Source organism: Euprymna scolopes, chromosome 34 (assembly GCF_053919585.1).
Source record: "Euprymna scolopes isolate OS-2025 chromosome 34, ASM5391958v1, whole genome shotgun sequence".
NCBI classification, from domain to species: Eukaryota; Metazoa; Mollusca; class Cephalopoda; order Sepiida; family Sepiolidae; genus Euprymna; species Euprymna scolopes.
In genome coordinates this window covers 54,662,001-54,680,668 of record NC_136515.1, presented here as the reverse complement: position 1 = coordinate 54,680,668, position 18,668 = coordinate 54,662,001, and the positions used below count along the sequence as shown (strand labels likewise).

Sequence of the window (18,668 nt, the reverse complement as noted above, 5' to 3'; positions counted from 1 at the left end):
AAACATGGGCTATAGGTCTATCCTCCCAGGCGTTATATATCTCTGAGAAGGGGCTGATAATCGCCTGAACTGCCCCTAAATGGAAATGTATATGAGGTCGCTTTAACAGTGTGCTGACTTCTAAAAAGCGCACTCGAACTAGCGCCTAACCTTCCGCCACGGAAGTAAATAAACACCTAACGCGCTTTCATTTCAACTTCCTATCCGACCACGTGGTATCATTTAAACTTCCTGTCTGACCCGCATGCTTTTAGTAGTTCTGGATGAACTTTCAACGACGAGCGGGAAAGATGTTCACGGATTACATAGCAACAGCCAACGTTTTTGTTTAAAACAAAGATTACGTCGAATTAACGACGGCTTATTTATTTATTTATTTTTTTAGCCGGTAATCCTGCATTGTTCGAAGGATACTTCAATAAAACAGACGGAAATCAATGTAAACAAAAGTTTGGGTTAACTCGAGATAATCCCGTATTATCCAAGTTCACGAACACTAGACAGATTCTCGCGCACTTTTTGCTAAGAGTTTACGCCAGCGGTTAAATATTCTACACTATAATAAAAAAAAAAAAAAAACAAGAAAAATGCGTCTAAATTTAATTCTCCAAAGAAAAAAAAATGTTTTGCACGATATTATGTCATATTCCAAAGATGAAAATCTATATATTGATATGATAACGTATGTATTGTTTTGTGTATCAGGCTTATGTGTTTTTTTTTCTTGCGAGTAACTGTCTAACATATATGCCGCCCGAAATGCAATCCTCCATTTAGATCATTTTTTTTTTTTTTTTTTTTTTTTTTTTTTTTTAAGATTTAGCCATTGTCTTGCATATATGTGAGTTCTATTTGATTGCATATCGAGAATATTCCGCTAGCTTGAATCACGGGTTTTGTTCAAAGGAAATAACTAAAAACTCAGTTTTCGCTAATTATCTTTGAAAACTTTGCATCTATACATTAATACGATAGCGTGTGTCTTGTTTTGTGTGTCACACCTACATCTTTTTTTTTCTTCTGAGTGACTGTCATTTAATTGTTATGACCTTCCATTTTTTTTTAATAAATAATTTTACCAATAATTCTTCATAAGTTTTGGTTTCGGTTTCGATTATAGCTGATGGAGCCAAGTCATATGGATTTTTTTTTTAAATCGCAACTTTATATATAAAAATCGATAGAACATTAACTCTATAACAATATATACGAAATCCGCAAGAGTTAAAATATTATATTTAAACGTACTTTACGACGGGCTACACCAGGAGTCCTTGTTAGCTTAGATAAATACTTTTGCAGTTTTAACAAAAGAGCTACAATAATATGCAAACATACATACATACATTTATATATTGGCAACTCAAATTTTCGACCAAAACTATTAAAAAGCTTGCCTTATCTCAGAATACCCTTTATGTAAAATTTCAAATGTTTAGACCAGAAATTGTCTGAGCAATTTGGTAGAGACCGCATAGATCAATTTTTTTTTTAATTCGACCCCTATCATGACCCCTTAACATTTATTGTTTTGGGCTCAAATCAAGTTAAGTTAGATCCATATCCAAGGAACTTATATCTAAAATTTCAATTGTTTATACCTGAAATTAGCGGAGGAGTTTTGAAGAGTTCTCAAAGGTCAAATCGTTGAACTTTGACCCCTTAACAGCCAAATTTCTGGCCGACAACGGATTACAAAGATTTTCCCAAATTTTAGTATTAGTACCCTGTATATCAAATTTCGAGTCTGTAGACTGAAAATTGACAGAGTTATTGTGTAGGGAAATATACACAGACAGACACACACAGACTTTCACTTTTATAGATATACTAGCATGGGGGGCCAGCGTTGCCCGGGTGTTTGGAGGTGTATGCTGAGCAAAAAAAGAAAAAAAACGGTCAAATTTTTTTAACTTTGACCCCTATTATGACCCTTTAAAATTTATTGTTTTGGCTCAAATAAAGTTATTCAGTTAGATCCATGTCCAAGGAACCTATATCTAAAATTTCAAGTGTTTAGACCCAAAATTGTCGGAGGAGTTGTGTAGAGTTTTCAAAGGTCACATTGTTGAACTTTGATCCCTTAACAGCCAAATTTCTGGCCGAAAACCGATCACATCGATTTTTTCAAATCTCAGTACCCTGTAGATCAAATTTCGAGTCTGACAGAGTTATTGCGTAGGGAAATGTAGAAACACAGACACACACGTTTACTTTTATAGATATACTAGCATTTCAGCCCGGCGTTGCCCGGGTGTTTGGCGGTGTATATTGAGTCAAAAAAAAAAAAGCGGTCAATTTTTTTTAACTTTGACCCATATTGTGACCCCTGAAAATTGATTGTTTTCGGCTCAGATCAAGTTATTAAGTTAGATCCATGTCCAAGGAACCTATATCTAAAATTTCAAGAGTTTAGAGCAAAAATTGTCGGAGGAGTTTTGTAGACTTCTCAAAGGTCAAATTGTTGAACTTTAACTCCTAAATCGCCAAATGTCTGGCCGAAAACCGATCACATCGATTTTCCCAAATCTCAGTACCCTGTATATCAAATTTCGAGTCTGTAGACTAAAAATTGACAGAGTTATTGCGTAGGGAAATGTACACACACAGACACACACACAGACAGACACTTTCACTTTTATAGATATATAGATAGATTAACACTGTAGTACCTTCAACGTACGTATGTACGCGTGTCACAGTTTCCAGATTATAAATTATTTGAACAGGAGATGTTATTTAATTAATTAATTTAATAGAAAGGAGGATATAATGTGATAACATACTCCGAACATTATTTTAGTATATATATATACGCAAATTTAATGTACGTAGTATATTCTACCTTCTTTTTAATAAATAAAATTCCCCGATCACCCAAGACGCAATGTAAAAAATAAATAAATAATGATGTCGCTTTTGGTCTTCTAGCTGGTATCCAAGGGTAGCATCTATTCTGTTTTAAGATGGTATGATATCGTGAGGTATTCGTTTGTGCTGGGCGTCCATAGAATGATAATATGTCCTGGGATATTGGAAGTGAACCGTAATAACCAGATATATTCTGTCACAACTTTCCAGATTACTTAGCTTTAACAAAAAGGCTAGAATAATATCACGGGGTCTCCATGCTCCAGAATACCAAACAGCAATATACTACATATGAAAAATGCCGTTGTATTTATACATATATACATATATATATATATATATATATATATATATATATATATATATATATTATAAAGCTGAACGTGTGTGTGTGTGTGTGTGTGTGTGTGTGTGTGGTCACGAATAGGCTCCTATATGGTTGACTATTTTAAAAAATTGATTACATATAATGATAGAAGTTTTATCGAGACACAGGAATGGCTATGTTTGATCTGGCAGAACGGTGGTTCATTAAAATTGTGGGGTCTGCGTTCACGCCTTGTCCACAAAGTATGAAAATAAAAAAAATTTTAAATAAAAAAAAAAACGTTTACAAGTGTTTTTGATATAGATGTACATAATAATACTTTGATAAGTATGTTTTAACTTAAACAGGGATGGTATAATAAAATTGTGGGGTCTGCGTTCGCGCCTGGCCTCCATAGAATGGAAATAGGTACAAACTTTAATAAAGACTTTTCATATCTATCTGCGTAAGTATACTTTGATAATTATGTTTCAGTTTGAAGAAATATGGTATAATAAAATTATGGGGTGTTCGTTCGCACTTGACCTCCATAAAATGGAAATATGTCACAAAGTTTAACAATTTTTTTTTTAATATAGATCCACAGAATATTGTGATAAGTGTTTCAGTGTGAACAGGTATGGTATAATAAATTATGGGGTTTATCTATTTTATTTTTACTTTCATCATATTTTGCTTTGGTTTTGATACCCCCAAATTCGAAGCTATCTCTTTACAACCCTTCGTTTTCATAATCTATCATACTTTCATAAATCAGAGTCCATTTTCTGTAGGCTGTTTTTGAACCCAGTCATCGACGGGTACTTTTGCTAGTATATATATATATATATATATATATATATATATATATATATATATATATATATATATATATATATATATATATATACACGGTGTCAAAAAAGTCACTGGGAGATTTAGAACTTAAATAGATTTGGGTTTTTTTATATCTTTCCCTAATTGTAACAAATCCTGAATATTGGGATTTTTTTTAATGCAAAATTAAAGCAATTTTTATTTATGAAAAATAATGTCTTTTAAATGTTGCCCATTTTCAGCTTTACATATTTGTGCTCTTTCCAAAACATTATTCATGACAAATTGCAGAATCTCTGGATTACGATTTAGCTCCCATATTTCATTCCTGATGTTTCCTGCAATTCTTGCACGATTTGGGGTATGACGTTTCGAGGTCTGCTAACTCGCGGAACGAAATAAGGGAGTTAAATCGCCATCCAGAGATTCTGCAATCTGTCATGAATAATGCTTTGGAAAAAGGACAAATATGCGAAGCTTAAAATGGGCAACATTTAAAAGACATTATTTATCATAAATAATGATTGTTTGAATTTTGCATTAAAAAAATCAAAATCAAAAATTCCAATGTCTTAGTCAGATTGTGTTAAAATTACAGAAAGATTTCATCAAAAATACAGAATCTATTTAAATTCAAAACCCTTCGCTGACTTTTTAGACACAACTTGTAGATATGCTGGATCTTTTCGTCGTGTTCGACGCATAAGGGCAATAAAGCCATTCTGTTATACCCTGATTTTGTATCCCATGTGTGACACAAGGCCAGTCCTGCTCTCACAAACCAAGCTGCATTTTTCACAAGTGACAAGTTGTGCAGACGTAGTCTCTATAAGCGCTCTACAAAATTAAAATATTGGCTTGTCTACTTTTTTTTATTTTTCGGAAAACAGTATTGACTAGCCACACGATGGTCTGTGTAAAGTGATGATGACTTGTTTAGAACCACTGCAACTTATTGATACAGCTGATTACATTTATTGGCGAAAAATGTGCCGCAGAATTAATGAACAACTACACGCAGGTTTGTATAGTCATATTTTTCCATCTATTAGGTAGACTGTCGACTAGGACTGAAGAGCGTCTAACTACTTATAAAGTGAGTTATTGCGCGCCAGACACCAACCTGATAATTATCTCACTCTGCGCATACATAAATACAATTATATAAGTGAGAATGTGTGTGTGTGTGTGTGTGTGTGTGTGTGTGTGTGTGTGTGAGGACACTTCTCAACCTATATACTCAACGGATTTTTGATCTACTGACTTAAAATTTGGCATCAGACATGTGGTAAACTTTTTAATCCGTTTTCATCCTGTAAAACGGGCTGCTAAGTATACAAATGGAAAAATTTGTACGTGGAGGGGGGGTCATCGGATTTTTATGTTTGCTAACTATTTCATGAATGCGCATGCGTAAATTGTTTGCATGACAGATTCATTAAAAATAAGTAGGTTTAAAAAACCTTTTAAATAGGTGTTAAGCCAGTCTAATGGTTATCGTACTTAACTTACTTTCTTTAGGTTTTGGCTTCGATTTCAACCCGAGTATTTTCTTTTCTTACAAAAAGTGAACTTTTTAGAAAAACATAATACTCGCATATGTTTCAGTTTCAGTATGAATTAAATATAATATGGGTGCTAGTATATATATATATATATATATATATATATATATATATATATATATATATATATATATATTTATATTACTTTTATGCTTTTCTTGTAAATATTCCAAGAGTAATGCTTTTTTCCATTTATAGCAATAATATGAATAGTACAATACCAAATATACTAAATTTATCTGATGCTCAATAGTATTCAGAGTATTCAGAGTATATATATAATAGAAAAATGCGAGCATGAAAAGTAATATGGTTAAGCTTGAACATGGAAAAGTAAAGGACTAGTTGTTAAAACTGGAAAAGAAAAGGACAAGATATTCTAGTAAAAAATATAATGAATTTATAAATTAAAATATTGCAGCATTAAGAATTGATTATATAATGTTATCAACTGAATTTTTAAAAATCGGCAACAATACTCCGTCCGTGGCCGAATAATTGCTGTGCAGATATATAGGATATTGTCAGGTGTAAGCATTTTTCTAGCGCGGTAGATTTTATACGAGCGGATTTTCTTGTAAATAACAATAAAAACGCAAAAGAAGGCAAAGACGTGCTTTCCAAGTAAGGTAGTGCCGCGATCCAAAAGGCGATCAGAATTAAATATGAACTCCAGTGTTAAGGTGCGTCCAGTCAATCTGCGCGGAAAATAGCAAATAATAAGAAAAGTTATGCAAGGAATGGAATGATATAAATAATTTTGTATTATAGAAATCAAGGACAAACCAATTTGACAGTGGCTTTGTAGCTTTGTGGCTGATGCATTTAATCGGAATAAAGATAGCACTTAGAATCTATTACTGTGTGCTTAAAGAAAGCGGACGCCCGCAAATTACCAAGTTGAAAATAGTACGACAGGCTAGTACATATAGAAATTTAGACGGCCCATGTAGAATATGTCTAAATGAGAAATTGGAAATTCTAAACTTTAACGATATCCCAAGTATATTAAACTAAAGAAGTGAAGTAGCAAATAACGGTATACATAGAACAAACTTTACTATAGGTTACCAATACACAAGAAAAATAAAATAAAAGAAATGAAGTAAATCAATATCTAAAATAGAAAAAGTACTCCAAGCGCACACGTGTGAAAATAATGTCATTTATTATTTCTATACATTCACAAAAAAAGGATGCCTAGGTCATTTATAAAACAAAACAACAAAAGAGGAATTAAAAGTCAGCCGAACCTTTACTTGAGAGAAACCGAGCTATTGGCTAATGGAAACATTAACCCGTGGGAGGAAATAACAATAGATTTGATTAGTTATCTAGGAAAACTAAACAACGGGTATATATAAAAATATCCGATAAAACGAATTCCCTATTACGATGAGATGCGAAAGCATCTCTGTAGCTTAATTGCCATAAATATCTTTTTTATGACTTACTACCTAGCTCTACTCACATATTGAGCATGTTGGAGTAAATACTGAAAATATATATATATATATATATATATATATATATATATATATATATATATATATATGTAACATTAGGACGTAGATCGACCAAAGTTTAAAGGTTAACGCACATTGACGGGGTTTCAAATACGCCGAAACATTTTAATTAGACATGAATATGTATAGAAATATCTATGACTTAAGATTTGTTGATAGTTTTGACAGCTTGTATTTTCGTAGGTGTTTCTTTTTTTTTCTTTTTAATATTTACCTATTTATCTTGGCCCAAACAAATTCAGAACGTAACTTTAGCCGTGCGGTATCTACGTAAATATCACACTCAGAGTTATGGGCCTAATTGGGAAAGCCCGTTTTTAAAGGACAAGCCTATGCATCGAACACCTTTTTGCCCGAGATACACAGGTAGGTATTTCATTACGTATGTCAGAGAAGAACGCTACCTAACGAGAACTCATTAAAAGATAGATGAAAGTAAAGAATCTATTGATGTAATAAAGTAAGGCTGGGGTTGGTGTTTATATATATATGTGTGTGTGTGTGTGTGTGTGTGTGTGTGTGTGTGTGTGTGTGTGTGTGTGTGTGTGTGTGTGTGTGTGTGTGTGTGTGTGTGTGTCTCTGTGTCTCTGTGTGTGTGTGTGTGTGTGTGTGTGTGTGTGTGTGTGTGTGTGTGTGTGTGCATACATAGAGAGACAGAGAGACAGACAGCGACAAAGAGAGAGAGAGAAATTTTTGTGTTGTTTTTTTTTGTTGTTTGTTTAACGATAATTAAATATTCAGTATTAGCGTCTCCTTCCAAGGAGATCGGGGTTGGGGGAGTAGTTTTCACTTAGAAAGATCATCCATATTTTTTATGTAAGCAAATGAATATATATTATTTATTTATTTATTTATAAAACAGTTATCTACGTACATGTGTTTTGCCATGCTACGGTTCATCAGCGTAGCTTGACTGTTCCAGTGCTTGAACCTCGAACACATAGGATTCGATCATAGTACCTATGGTCTAAGATTTGAGCCCTGGGACAGTCGAGGTACGCTGATGCGCCGTAGTACGGCGAAACATATGTACGTAGATAACTTATATATATATATATATATATATATATATATATATATATATATATATATATATATATGCTAAAAAAACCCTGTTGTGTCACTCATTAAGGTTTGCTGAGATTGTTTGAGTCATAATAAAATGAATTTGAAAGACCGAAATTAGTTTTATTTTGTGTGTGTGTGTGTGTGTGTGTGTGTGTGTGCGCGCGCGCGCGCGCTCTCCCTCTCTCTAAAACAGATTAAACCAAATAAGTCATAGGGTATTTAATTTTTTTTTTTTTTTTTACTATCGAGGTGAAACTTTGTGTAATGACTAAAAATGGGTTAGAATACACAAATTGAAATGAAAAAAGTTGTTTATTCAGAATACGAAATATTAACTCTCCAATAAATACAACACATGGCACATGTGATACGAGGGGCGTGCAATAAGTAATGCTCCTGACCCACTTCCAGTTGTCTGATCTAGCTGAAATTTTGCATGTGCAATGATTTATATCTCTACGGGTTATGTGGCAAATTACAGCTCTGAACTAATTGTAGTTTCTGTTTTACAGGTGTTTGAACTGAGTCAGTTGTGAAATGTAGCCTGTTAATGTCGAGCAGTGATCCGGTTTTTGTATTTGAAAGGACGCACACCACAGGAGACTTTTGATGAAATGAAAGAAACTTAAGGGAATAATGCCCATCATATGACCTTGTAAAACGCTGGCATCGTGAATTCAAACATGGCCGGAAGTCTGTGGAAATAGCTCCCAGACCTGGTCGCCCCCCCTTCTGCCATTGATGAGGCATCTGTCCCTCAAGTTGAGGCTGCCATTTTGGAGGATCGGCGCATTACTATTCGCCAAATAGCCCAAGATGTCAAGATTAGTACAGGGTCTATGGAAACTATCATTCATGACCATTTGCATATGCATAAGGTGTCTGCCAGATGGATTCCCAGGTTGTTCACGCCATTCCAGAAGCGAGAACGCGTCGATTGCTCGAAGATTAATTTGGAGGTGTGCCAAGAAGATGAGTCAAAGTTTTCCAAAAGACTGATTACACAGGATGAAACCTGGGTCCATCACTATGATCCAGAGACCAAAGTCCAGTCAATGCAGTGGAAGCACTTGGACTCACCACCTCCAAAGAAGGCAAGGTCATGCTCACAGTCTTCTGGGACCAGGACGGAGTAGTGATGACAGATTTCCTTGCAAAGGGTACCACAATTATGCTTCACTTTTTAAGAAATTAAGGGAAGCTATCAAAATCAAGAGGCGAGGCAAGATCAACAAAGGTACCCTCCTCCTGCAGGACAACGCTCCGGTCCACAACTCGCATGTCGCCAGATTAGAAGCACGGGCGTGTGGTTATAAAATCCTACCCCATCCTCCCTACTCTTCTGACCTTTCACCCTCTGACTTTCACCTTTTCCCAGCCATGATGTTGTTTTTGAAAGGAAAGCGTTTCCCAGATGATGCAGCCTTAATTTCTGAAGTCACGTCGTGGTTAGAGGACCAACCTGGGGTGTTCTACAAAAACTGTCTCCAGAGCTGCATCAAACGATGGGAGAAATGCATAACTCTGGGTGGTTCCTATGTAGAGAAAGACTAATAACTGTGCCAAGTTTCGTTACTCTGCTCATATGGGAAGTTAGTCAGGGGCATTACTTATTGCACGCCCCTCGGATATTTTCGAAATCAAGAGGCTATGCATTCAAGATAAAAATTTACACATTGTGGTAACAAGCAAAGCAGTTCACACAAAGAGGTACATTGCAATAAGTTAGTGGTTTAATATTGCAAAATTTATTTATACAAGTTCATACGTTACCGAACAAATAGAATCTTAGCAAATTTTACAAGAATGTTTAAGAAGGTTCCGACAACTCTTGGAGAGATGTTGACAATATAGATGAATTTTTGTAAAGATTACTATCATATATACAGGGTTTCCTCAAGAGATGTATTCACTCTTCGAATGACAACTTATATTTGAGGTTTTAAATCTACAGGCTTACTCATGTATTTTTTAACATGGTAATACACATTGGCTTTGAGGTTGTCCTAAAATTAAAAAGAAAAGTACATGTTCTTTCACTGGAGCATGTCCCTCGATGTTTTGAAGCGGATTTCCTTTTGCTGGGTTGTTGACTACTGAATACTCGAAAACAGTAAAGTATTCACATCGAAAAAAAAGTCTGGAGTCTCATATCTACAAGAAAACTCGTAAAATAAATTCGTGGTTGCTCAGATATTTGCGTGCCAAGAATTGAGTATTAAGTCGTATGGAGACCATTTTCTTTTTTATAGAAGATTCAATACACACGCACTCTTCTGTCTTGGACGTGCACACGAATATCTGTCTCTCAATATAAGTACTGTTATTTATTTTTTTTATTGGCGATTCTGTGTTATTTAATTGTTACATTCACTTGAACGTTTCGACGGAGTTACCTGCCCTTTGTTTATATTCGCCTCACCCTTCTTCTCTCTCATATATATATATATATATATATATATATATATATATATATATATATATATATATATATATATATATATATATATAGGATGTCCCAAAAGGATGTATTCACTCTTCGAAAAACAATTTGTCTTTGAGTTTTTAAATCCACACAATTTATCATATATTTTTTTTCGATTCAGCCAATCCTTCACAATGGCAAACGTATAACTAACACTTGAAAAAAAATCTATATTAAAGTGATACCTTTTACGAGAATATCTCAAAGATAATGTTTATGCTGTAAGACCAGAGTCAATCGAGGATTTGAAAAATAAAATTTGAATACAATGTTTTGCAATTCTAAATGAATTGTTCAGCAATGTTGTTAGACGTTATCAGCTGTGTTTGGAAAATGAAGGAAGACAGTTTGAACATTTGAGAACACGGATGGAATGAGAGAGAACATTTATCTACATGACAATCTATAATATATAATATAAATCTCACCTGTCTGTTTAAATATATGTATGTATGTATGTATGTATGTATGTATGTGTGCCTAAAAATTTCGACGGAGGCGATGAATTTTCACGAGATTGGTATCGTCTTGAAGCTCGACCCTTCGGCCGACAAATATCGAAAAGTTGGTTAAAAACATTAATTCCTCCACCCTCAACTGGGCACTTTTCTATAAGGAAGGATCGCTTTTTACCCCGATATTTTCGAAAGTCTTCCTCTCTTTCCGATTTACTAGCCTTTACTTCGCCATTTCCGGTTTGGCGATTGGCAAAGACGTCACGTTTTGTTTTGTTTTTTGTTTTTGTTTCTTTTGTTGTTGTTGTTTGGTTGGTTTCTTTTTTTGTGGGGGGGGGTCACATTCTTTTCCTCCTTCGCGGTATGGGTTCAAGCCTGCCTGTCTACTACCACTTTTTTTTTCAACACACATCTCCAAACACCCGGGCAACGCCGGGCACCCAGGCTAGTAAATAATGAGTTCTACATCAATTTATTTATTTTACTTATCAAATTAACTCCTTAAGATTGTATGTTTGGTAAAACACATGTACTTACACAAAAAAAAGCATGACTAATGGGAGGTCAAAGAGTGAGTACATCTTTTTGGGACACCCTGTATATCATCTTATAGGTTTTGAAAATAAATTATTAGGTATCCTATTTATAGGAGAGTGACATCTAAATAGTTAATGCATGTGGTAATGCCCCCTATTTTTTTTTAAATGGACCATTCCCATGTACTGCTTTATAATTAGTTTTATTACTTTAAATTTAATAAACAAATGAAAAGAGAGACAGAAGCAAGAGTAATAGACAGTGTATAAAACTAGTGGTGGGGGACATTATACAGCGAGATAGGGTGAGAGTAATAGACGAAAACTTCGTAGGTAACGTGTTAAGTAAATTACAAATTACTGCTAACTAACGGAACCCGTGGAATTTCCACGGTAGCTGAAACATTTTTTAAAAACACATAAATAAATGAAATAAATTATAAAATAAAACAAATAACGACGAATTTGAAACAATTTAACAAATTCTTTTTTAATCTTTTAAAGCCAAAAAGAATTGGTTTAAAAAATTTTGATTTTTTTTTTCAATTAAATTTGTTTTGTTTTTCTTTCTTTTTTTTCTGAATAATGTTTTTATTTACATTTTAAGGAAACAGATGCCAATACACTTGCAATTTTTTTTTAATTTTAAAAAGAAATTATGATAAAAAAAAAAATGATCGGTAATGGTCGAACTTATGTAGGATATTATTATTTAAAAGAACACCTCCATAAGAACTTATTTACATTAGACTTGAAAACAGCTATGTTATAGTCAGCTGTGAAGCGGCCTCGTGCATATATAGGTCAGAAATTTTACTCATGGAATTTTCATCTAGTTTTAGGCATAGATAGAGGGAAGGGAAATTGTAGACAGTTGTTGTATCTCGGCGAGTGTTTGTTGTGAATGTTTTACGGGAGGGTCATAGATAGAAGCTCAGTCGAGCACTTGCCAAGAAAATAATTACAATAATCGCAATATCTCTTCTGTGAGCAAGGGAGGAGAAAAGAAGATTGCCCACTAGATTTCGAACCCGGTTATATATCCTGTCGAGGGAGGAAAAGGTAGTCTTAGCGGCTTCTCCCCGGATGTGGCAAGGGTACTCCATCTTGGGCATTTGTTTCTTACGCAGGTAGAGGATTTCGTTGAGAAGCACGAAGGACCAGTAATATTTTTTTTTTTTTTGTCCACTGTAAAAATTATTTTCTATTTTGTTTGTTTAAAGCATGAGTTTAAAATCTCGATCGCTCAGGAAGTTAACAGTTATCGGCCATTTTAATTTAATCCTTAGTGAGGATTTTTTTTTAAATCTGATTTTAAAGGCAATATTATAATCTTTCGAAATTTGAAAGTGGCTTGAAAGACTTTAAACTGTTGATTAGAAAATTATTTTTGGCTTGAATTATAATTTAAAAGAATATTGGTTCACTAGATATCCTTAACAATAATAATATTAATATCAATAACAACAAGTAGTAGGAGGAGGAAGAGAAGGAGGGAGATAGCAATAGGAACAAAACGGAAAAACTTCGGAAAAAAAAAATGATGGAAAAGATTGGAATCAGAGGGGGGGAGGATGCTGAGAATATACAACGGATACCAATGATGAAAACGGCTAAAATCTTAAGGAAAAACTCTTGAATGTAGAGAATAATACACAAGAGTTACAAACGATAACCGGACATACAGAAACTGCAACAGAAGTAAAACAAATAGAGGAACACCTCATGGAATCAAGAAAACTGAAACCATATAATTGTAAGGTAGCCCCCCCCCCCTCCCATAAAAAATTGTACCTATTTACAATGCCTCCCCACGGGACAGAGTTAGACACCAGGGTCGTTTTTTAACGTGGAGAAAAGGTACAAAAATAAAAATTGTCTCATTCGTGAAGGATTTCTCCTCTACTGAAAGAGAACGAGAAATGGAAGTGCCGCATCTGAAGAACAGATACTACACTTTGATCTTGAATTGTAGTGTCAGCATCAACTGGCACTTCACAAAAAAATGATTGATCAAGATTTAAAGACCGAAGAGATAAAGCACTACCTAGATCCCCACTGGATACCTGCAAAGGGGACTGGGACCTTGGGGAGGCTTATTGCCACCTAAATTCCAGTAAACGCCAATAGTCATTGCAAGCGAGAAACCAATGATAAACGGCTATTGCGATAATGCAAATTCATTTGTAAATGTTATCGAAAGAGGTAGAGAGTACTGAAAATCGGGGAGGGGGGGTATTATCATGGGAACACCACAGGTTGTTGACAGAGAGTAATCTTTGATGAAAAGCTTAGTGCCTCTCAAATTTCAGTACAGACCAATGGCTGCTGCCAGCGAGAAATCAATGGTGAGAGGGTGTTGCGATAACGCAAATTTATTTGCAAATGCTATCGAAGGAGGTGGAGAGTGCTGGGCGTCTGGAGAGACTTGTTGTCACTCAGCTTCCAGGAAACACCACAGGTTTTCAATCAGATCTATGATGACATGTATGAAATCTTCATGTGAGCCAATAATAATATTTTTGCACGCGAACTTGTCGTATAGAAGTATCGAATTCTATCGGTGTGGGTACTTCAAGAAGTAAACAAAGTAATATATATATACATATATACATATACATATATATATATATATATATATATATATATATATATATATATATATCTTATTACTTATTAAATCGGGCAAAGTTATAGTCGTTGGTTTAGAAAGAATGCTATATAACAAACTAGAGTAAATATAGTATTATGGCGAATAATCCCTCCAACGCCCATACAAAATCTCATCTAGCTTGTCCCAGTAGTTTTCGAGACAAAGTGGAATTGGCAGCTAGACAAAGAGCAATCTAATATAGACTAGACTTTTTAGCCCATTAAAAACAGGCAAAAGTTATAGACCGTTTACTTAGAATTAGTGCTTTATGTCAAATTGATTTGTGGAATATAGTTTAATTTGTGCACATTTTTTGCATTAAATACTAATCCTTATTAACCCCGAACTGTGCATTAAACGGATGTCGTTACACTTAGTTCGCTGCACTACAAAGGTCCCTACAAAATTTCAGCCAGGTCGGTTCAGTAATTTCCGAGAAAAAATAGACCGGAGAGATAAGCAGACAGACTAAGAGAAATATGACAGTTTAGAAAAATACGTCATGATCACGTTTACACACCGGTTCCTATTAGACTACCGAAGTTAAGCAATGCTGAATCTGGTCAATACTAAAATGGGTGACCATTTGGGAATTCCAGGTGCTGTATGTTCGCTCTGCTTATCTCGGCATTGTTTCCCGTTTCTAGCATTTCTCCTTGCTACTGGGCACTACATCAGTGCCGATTTAGGAGAGATGTGGTTGGAGATTGCGCAACCCTTGCTTCACAATTTCACGCACAGCTGCCCTTACAGGGGGTATCCATTGTCTCTTGAGACTGAACCGAGGCATCGCAGAAAAAATACTCTTACGTGAGATAAGTAAAATTAATTCCTCGAATAGAACAGTTTTGCATCAGTTTTAGATCGCCTTACAAAGTTTAAAATCAACATATAATTCAACTAAACTTTACCTTATGTGAAGAATCCTTGTTCCAAATGTAAGCAAAACCTAGTACATGATTTTCATTCGAGAAAATTCTAAATATTTAAAGGATGCTAAGAAGAAATTGAGATCCAGGGAATCTTGCTCCATTGATCAAATTTTAGGCAAATCTTAAAATTTCTGCCTAAATTATGCTCAATAAAAAACTTTTAAATACTTTAAACAAAATGAAATTTATGTAATACTTATAGTTTAGATTTTCCTAACTTTTTTTTTTAACTCATGGTCACCTCTAACAAGGCATATTGCCACTTGGACGTAAGGGCCTACTATTTGAAACCACGCCCTAGAAAAGATTAACAAGATATTTGTTTACATTACATTTAAACTTCTGCATATCAGTACAGTCAAGGGAGCAGGTAGCGGAAAAGGAATTCCAAAGTCTAGTTGTTTGAGGGAAGAAACTATTAGAGTAGAAAACGTTGTGTCATTTAGGGGCCTCAACAGTGAAGGGGTGTGATTTTGTTGCTAAGCAGGTTTGTCGAGAGAGCACAAGTGCAACGAGTTCATCAAAGCACATTCTATTAAAATTCTTGTAAAATAGGAACAGAGAAGGTATCTGAAGTTTCACCAAGGTTCTCCCTTTATATAAAAACTAAATATAACCTCCATTGCTCACACTTAACCCTTGCATATGTGTTCTAAAACTGATAAAAAGCAGTGAATCCTATGGGTTGAAATATATAAACACAAGCAAATACTTAACTTTATACAGGGTGTCCATAAAGTCCCTGTGCGCCTTAAAATATTTATAATTTTATTTGTGATTGCAATAGAAATAACATGTAAAAAGGATTTGATTTTGGAACAATTCATTTTAAAATTGCACACGGACTTTATGGACACCCTGTATGTATATATATATATATATATCGACAAGAAAAAAGAAATTTAAAAATATATTTAAATATTTAAAGGGATATAAATATCATACATATATTAAGAACGATATTCCCTATTATATTCCACCTTAATCAACGTTTGCTTCCTAAGTTTTTTTTTCTGTATATGTTAATACCACAACATATACTCTAAAATATTATTTAGTTCTGGGATTGAGTTACCCTTGAAGAAACAACATTTTAATTTTTCAGTGTTTGTGCAGTTTAAGGACCGTGCTATTTTTAGAAAGGATTTTTGGCCGACCTGAACGAGAATCACTCTCCTCCTAAGAACGGCTTTCGGGATAAATACCGCCAACCTCCTCGTGTTAAGAACAGCTTTCGGTTTTTTGCACTTTTTCAGTGGATTATTATTGATTGGAGACTAATATATAGGGGTGGGGTGGGGGTGATTCTCGTTTAGGTCCGCCGGATTTTCAAGTTAATGTCAATGTTTTACGGGATCTTTTGTTTATTAAATTGTTAGGTGAAAGTACAGAATACTTTTAAAAAAACACTCTTTCTATGTTAAGAACGGCTTTCTAAATAACGTTATTGTGTTCGTAATTTTTCATTAAGTCATCAAGTAAACCGATCACTTAAGTTTCCGTCCATCACTCTCATCATCTGCCACTATATGTTCTTTGGATCACCTCTCGTATTTTAAAGGATGCCTATCACTCTCGCTTGTGTATATCTCTCTCTCTCATATATATATATATATATATATATATATATATATATAAACATACATATATCAACAGTGAAAGGTAATAAAATTATTCTAAAAATCGTTCATTGTTTACATCAACAAAAGGAGACACGAGAAGTCTGTAATTGGAGAGTGTATGGTCCTAGACTATCCTCTCGGGCATTACCTCCTCGTTCGAAAGGGAGACTGGTTTATCTCCGGTCCCTGACGAACCCTTACCGGTGAATGCCGATACGGCCCATTATGGCAAATTTTTCACATTTTCATAATTCCCGATTATAAACATAACTCATGCCTTGCCTCACTCTGCTGCAGAGGGAGGTAAGTAAAGTAAATGTATGCTATTCAAACCGTAGTTAGAAAGAGAGAGAGGGGGGAGCAGAGAAAGACTAATCTTGGATTTCATCTTTTTAATGTAAAAAAAAATATGTAGTTGACTTTGGAAAACGTACTTTTTATGACTCAAACAATTTAACTCGAAATCAATGGATGACCCAACGGGTCACTTTTTTTTCCTTCTCGTATTATTCAGTTTTTTTTGTTGTTATTCAGAGTTTGTGTGTTTTGTTTTTTTTTTTGTTTTTTTTTAGTCACACACAGAAACAAAAAATCTCAGGTGTGCCAGCGAAACAAAGATATAAAAAAAAAAGTAAAAAATAAATCAAAAAATACAAACGTAACCTGTGGAGAGAGGTTGGTGGGGAAGAGGGAGTATGAGTTGGGTAGGGAGTACCGGTTTGGTTTGTAGAGAGTGATGGAGGGGAGAAGGCAGGGGAGCAATAGGTTCGTCGTACCTACCCGCGTTTTAACAACAATGTGTAACTTTTTCTTTTCTTTATTTTTTTATACGTATACATCGCAATAAAATTTAATTTAAACAAAAACAATGTAAATTTTTAAAAAAAAATGTCAACTCACCTGCCATATTAACTGTATTAGTTTGGGTGTTTATAACCTTTTTTAAAGTTTGTTTGCTATGTAGTACAATTGGTATTCAACTCGCTAGCAATTCAATGGTTACTACAACTGCCTGGTACAAAGCGTTGTACGCGTAATAATAACACGGGTAGTAGTAGTAGTAGTAGTAGTAGTAGTAATAATACTACTAGTTGTTATTAATGGTATTATTAATATTATTATCAGTAGTAGTAGTGGTGGTTGTCGTTGTTGTGGTGGTTGTCGTAGTGTACTGTACTAGTTATTATTTATATTAAAACAATAATAATAGTTGTAGTAATAGTATTCCTGTGCGTTCACAACGAAGACGTGTTTTCGACTTTACGGGGTACCAGCAAAAAGTAGAGAGAGACAGAGTGAGAGAGAGACAGAATGAGAGAGAGGGGGAGAGAGAGAGAAATATAATTATACAGTGTTTGTTATGAGGGCGAGTGATTGCTGAGAAAGAGATGGGGGGAGATAGTGGGAGGGAGATGGAATGCGATGGGAGGAGGAGGGGGAAGAGGGAAACGTTTAGTGAAAGGTGAGGAGGAGGACGACAACGACGAATATATAGTGAGGCGATAGAGAGAGTGGGTGGTTACGGCGTTGTGGGTTGAGAGGGGAGACGAGGAGATAGTGGAGACTTAGTTGCATAGAGAGAGAGAGAGAGAGAGAGAGAGAGAGAGAGAGAGAGAGAGAAAGTAAGTTATGTGTTAATGAGAAAATAAAAACAGATTTATAGAAAAAAAAAGAGGAATTGAGATTTGCTTAATGAAACAGACATGAAGAGAGAAAGAGAGAAAGAAAGAGGGGGGGTAACTGTAATGACTGCGGGGCAAAAGGGGGGAAGGATTGAGGAAGAAGCGAGAATAAATAAAAGGGAAAGGGAA

At 34.7% G+C, this 18,668-nt stretch overlaps 1 protein-coding gene across 1 annotated transcript in view; it reads right to left on the bottom strand.

Annotated features, from left to right (window-relative positions):
• The window catches only part of LOC145259207 (neuronal membrane glycoprotein M6-a-like), a 1,045,587-nt gene extending 1,027,438 nt beyond the window's left edge, over positions 1-18,149 (bottom strand). The window contains exon 1 of the mRNA XM_080117042.1: positions 17,758-18,149. Within this exon, the coding sequence (XP_079973168.1) occupies positions 17,758-17,764 (7 nt within the window). The 5' untranslated portion in view covers positions 17,765-18,149. The remainder of the gene's footprint in view (positions 1-17,757) is intronic.
• Between the last annotated feature and the right edge of the window lie 519 nt (positions 18,150-18,668).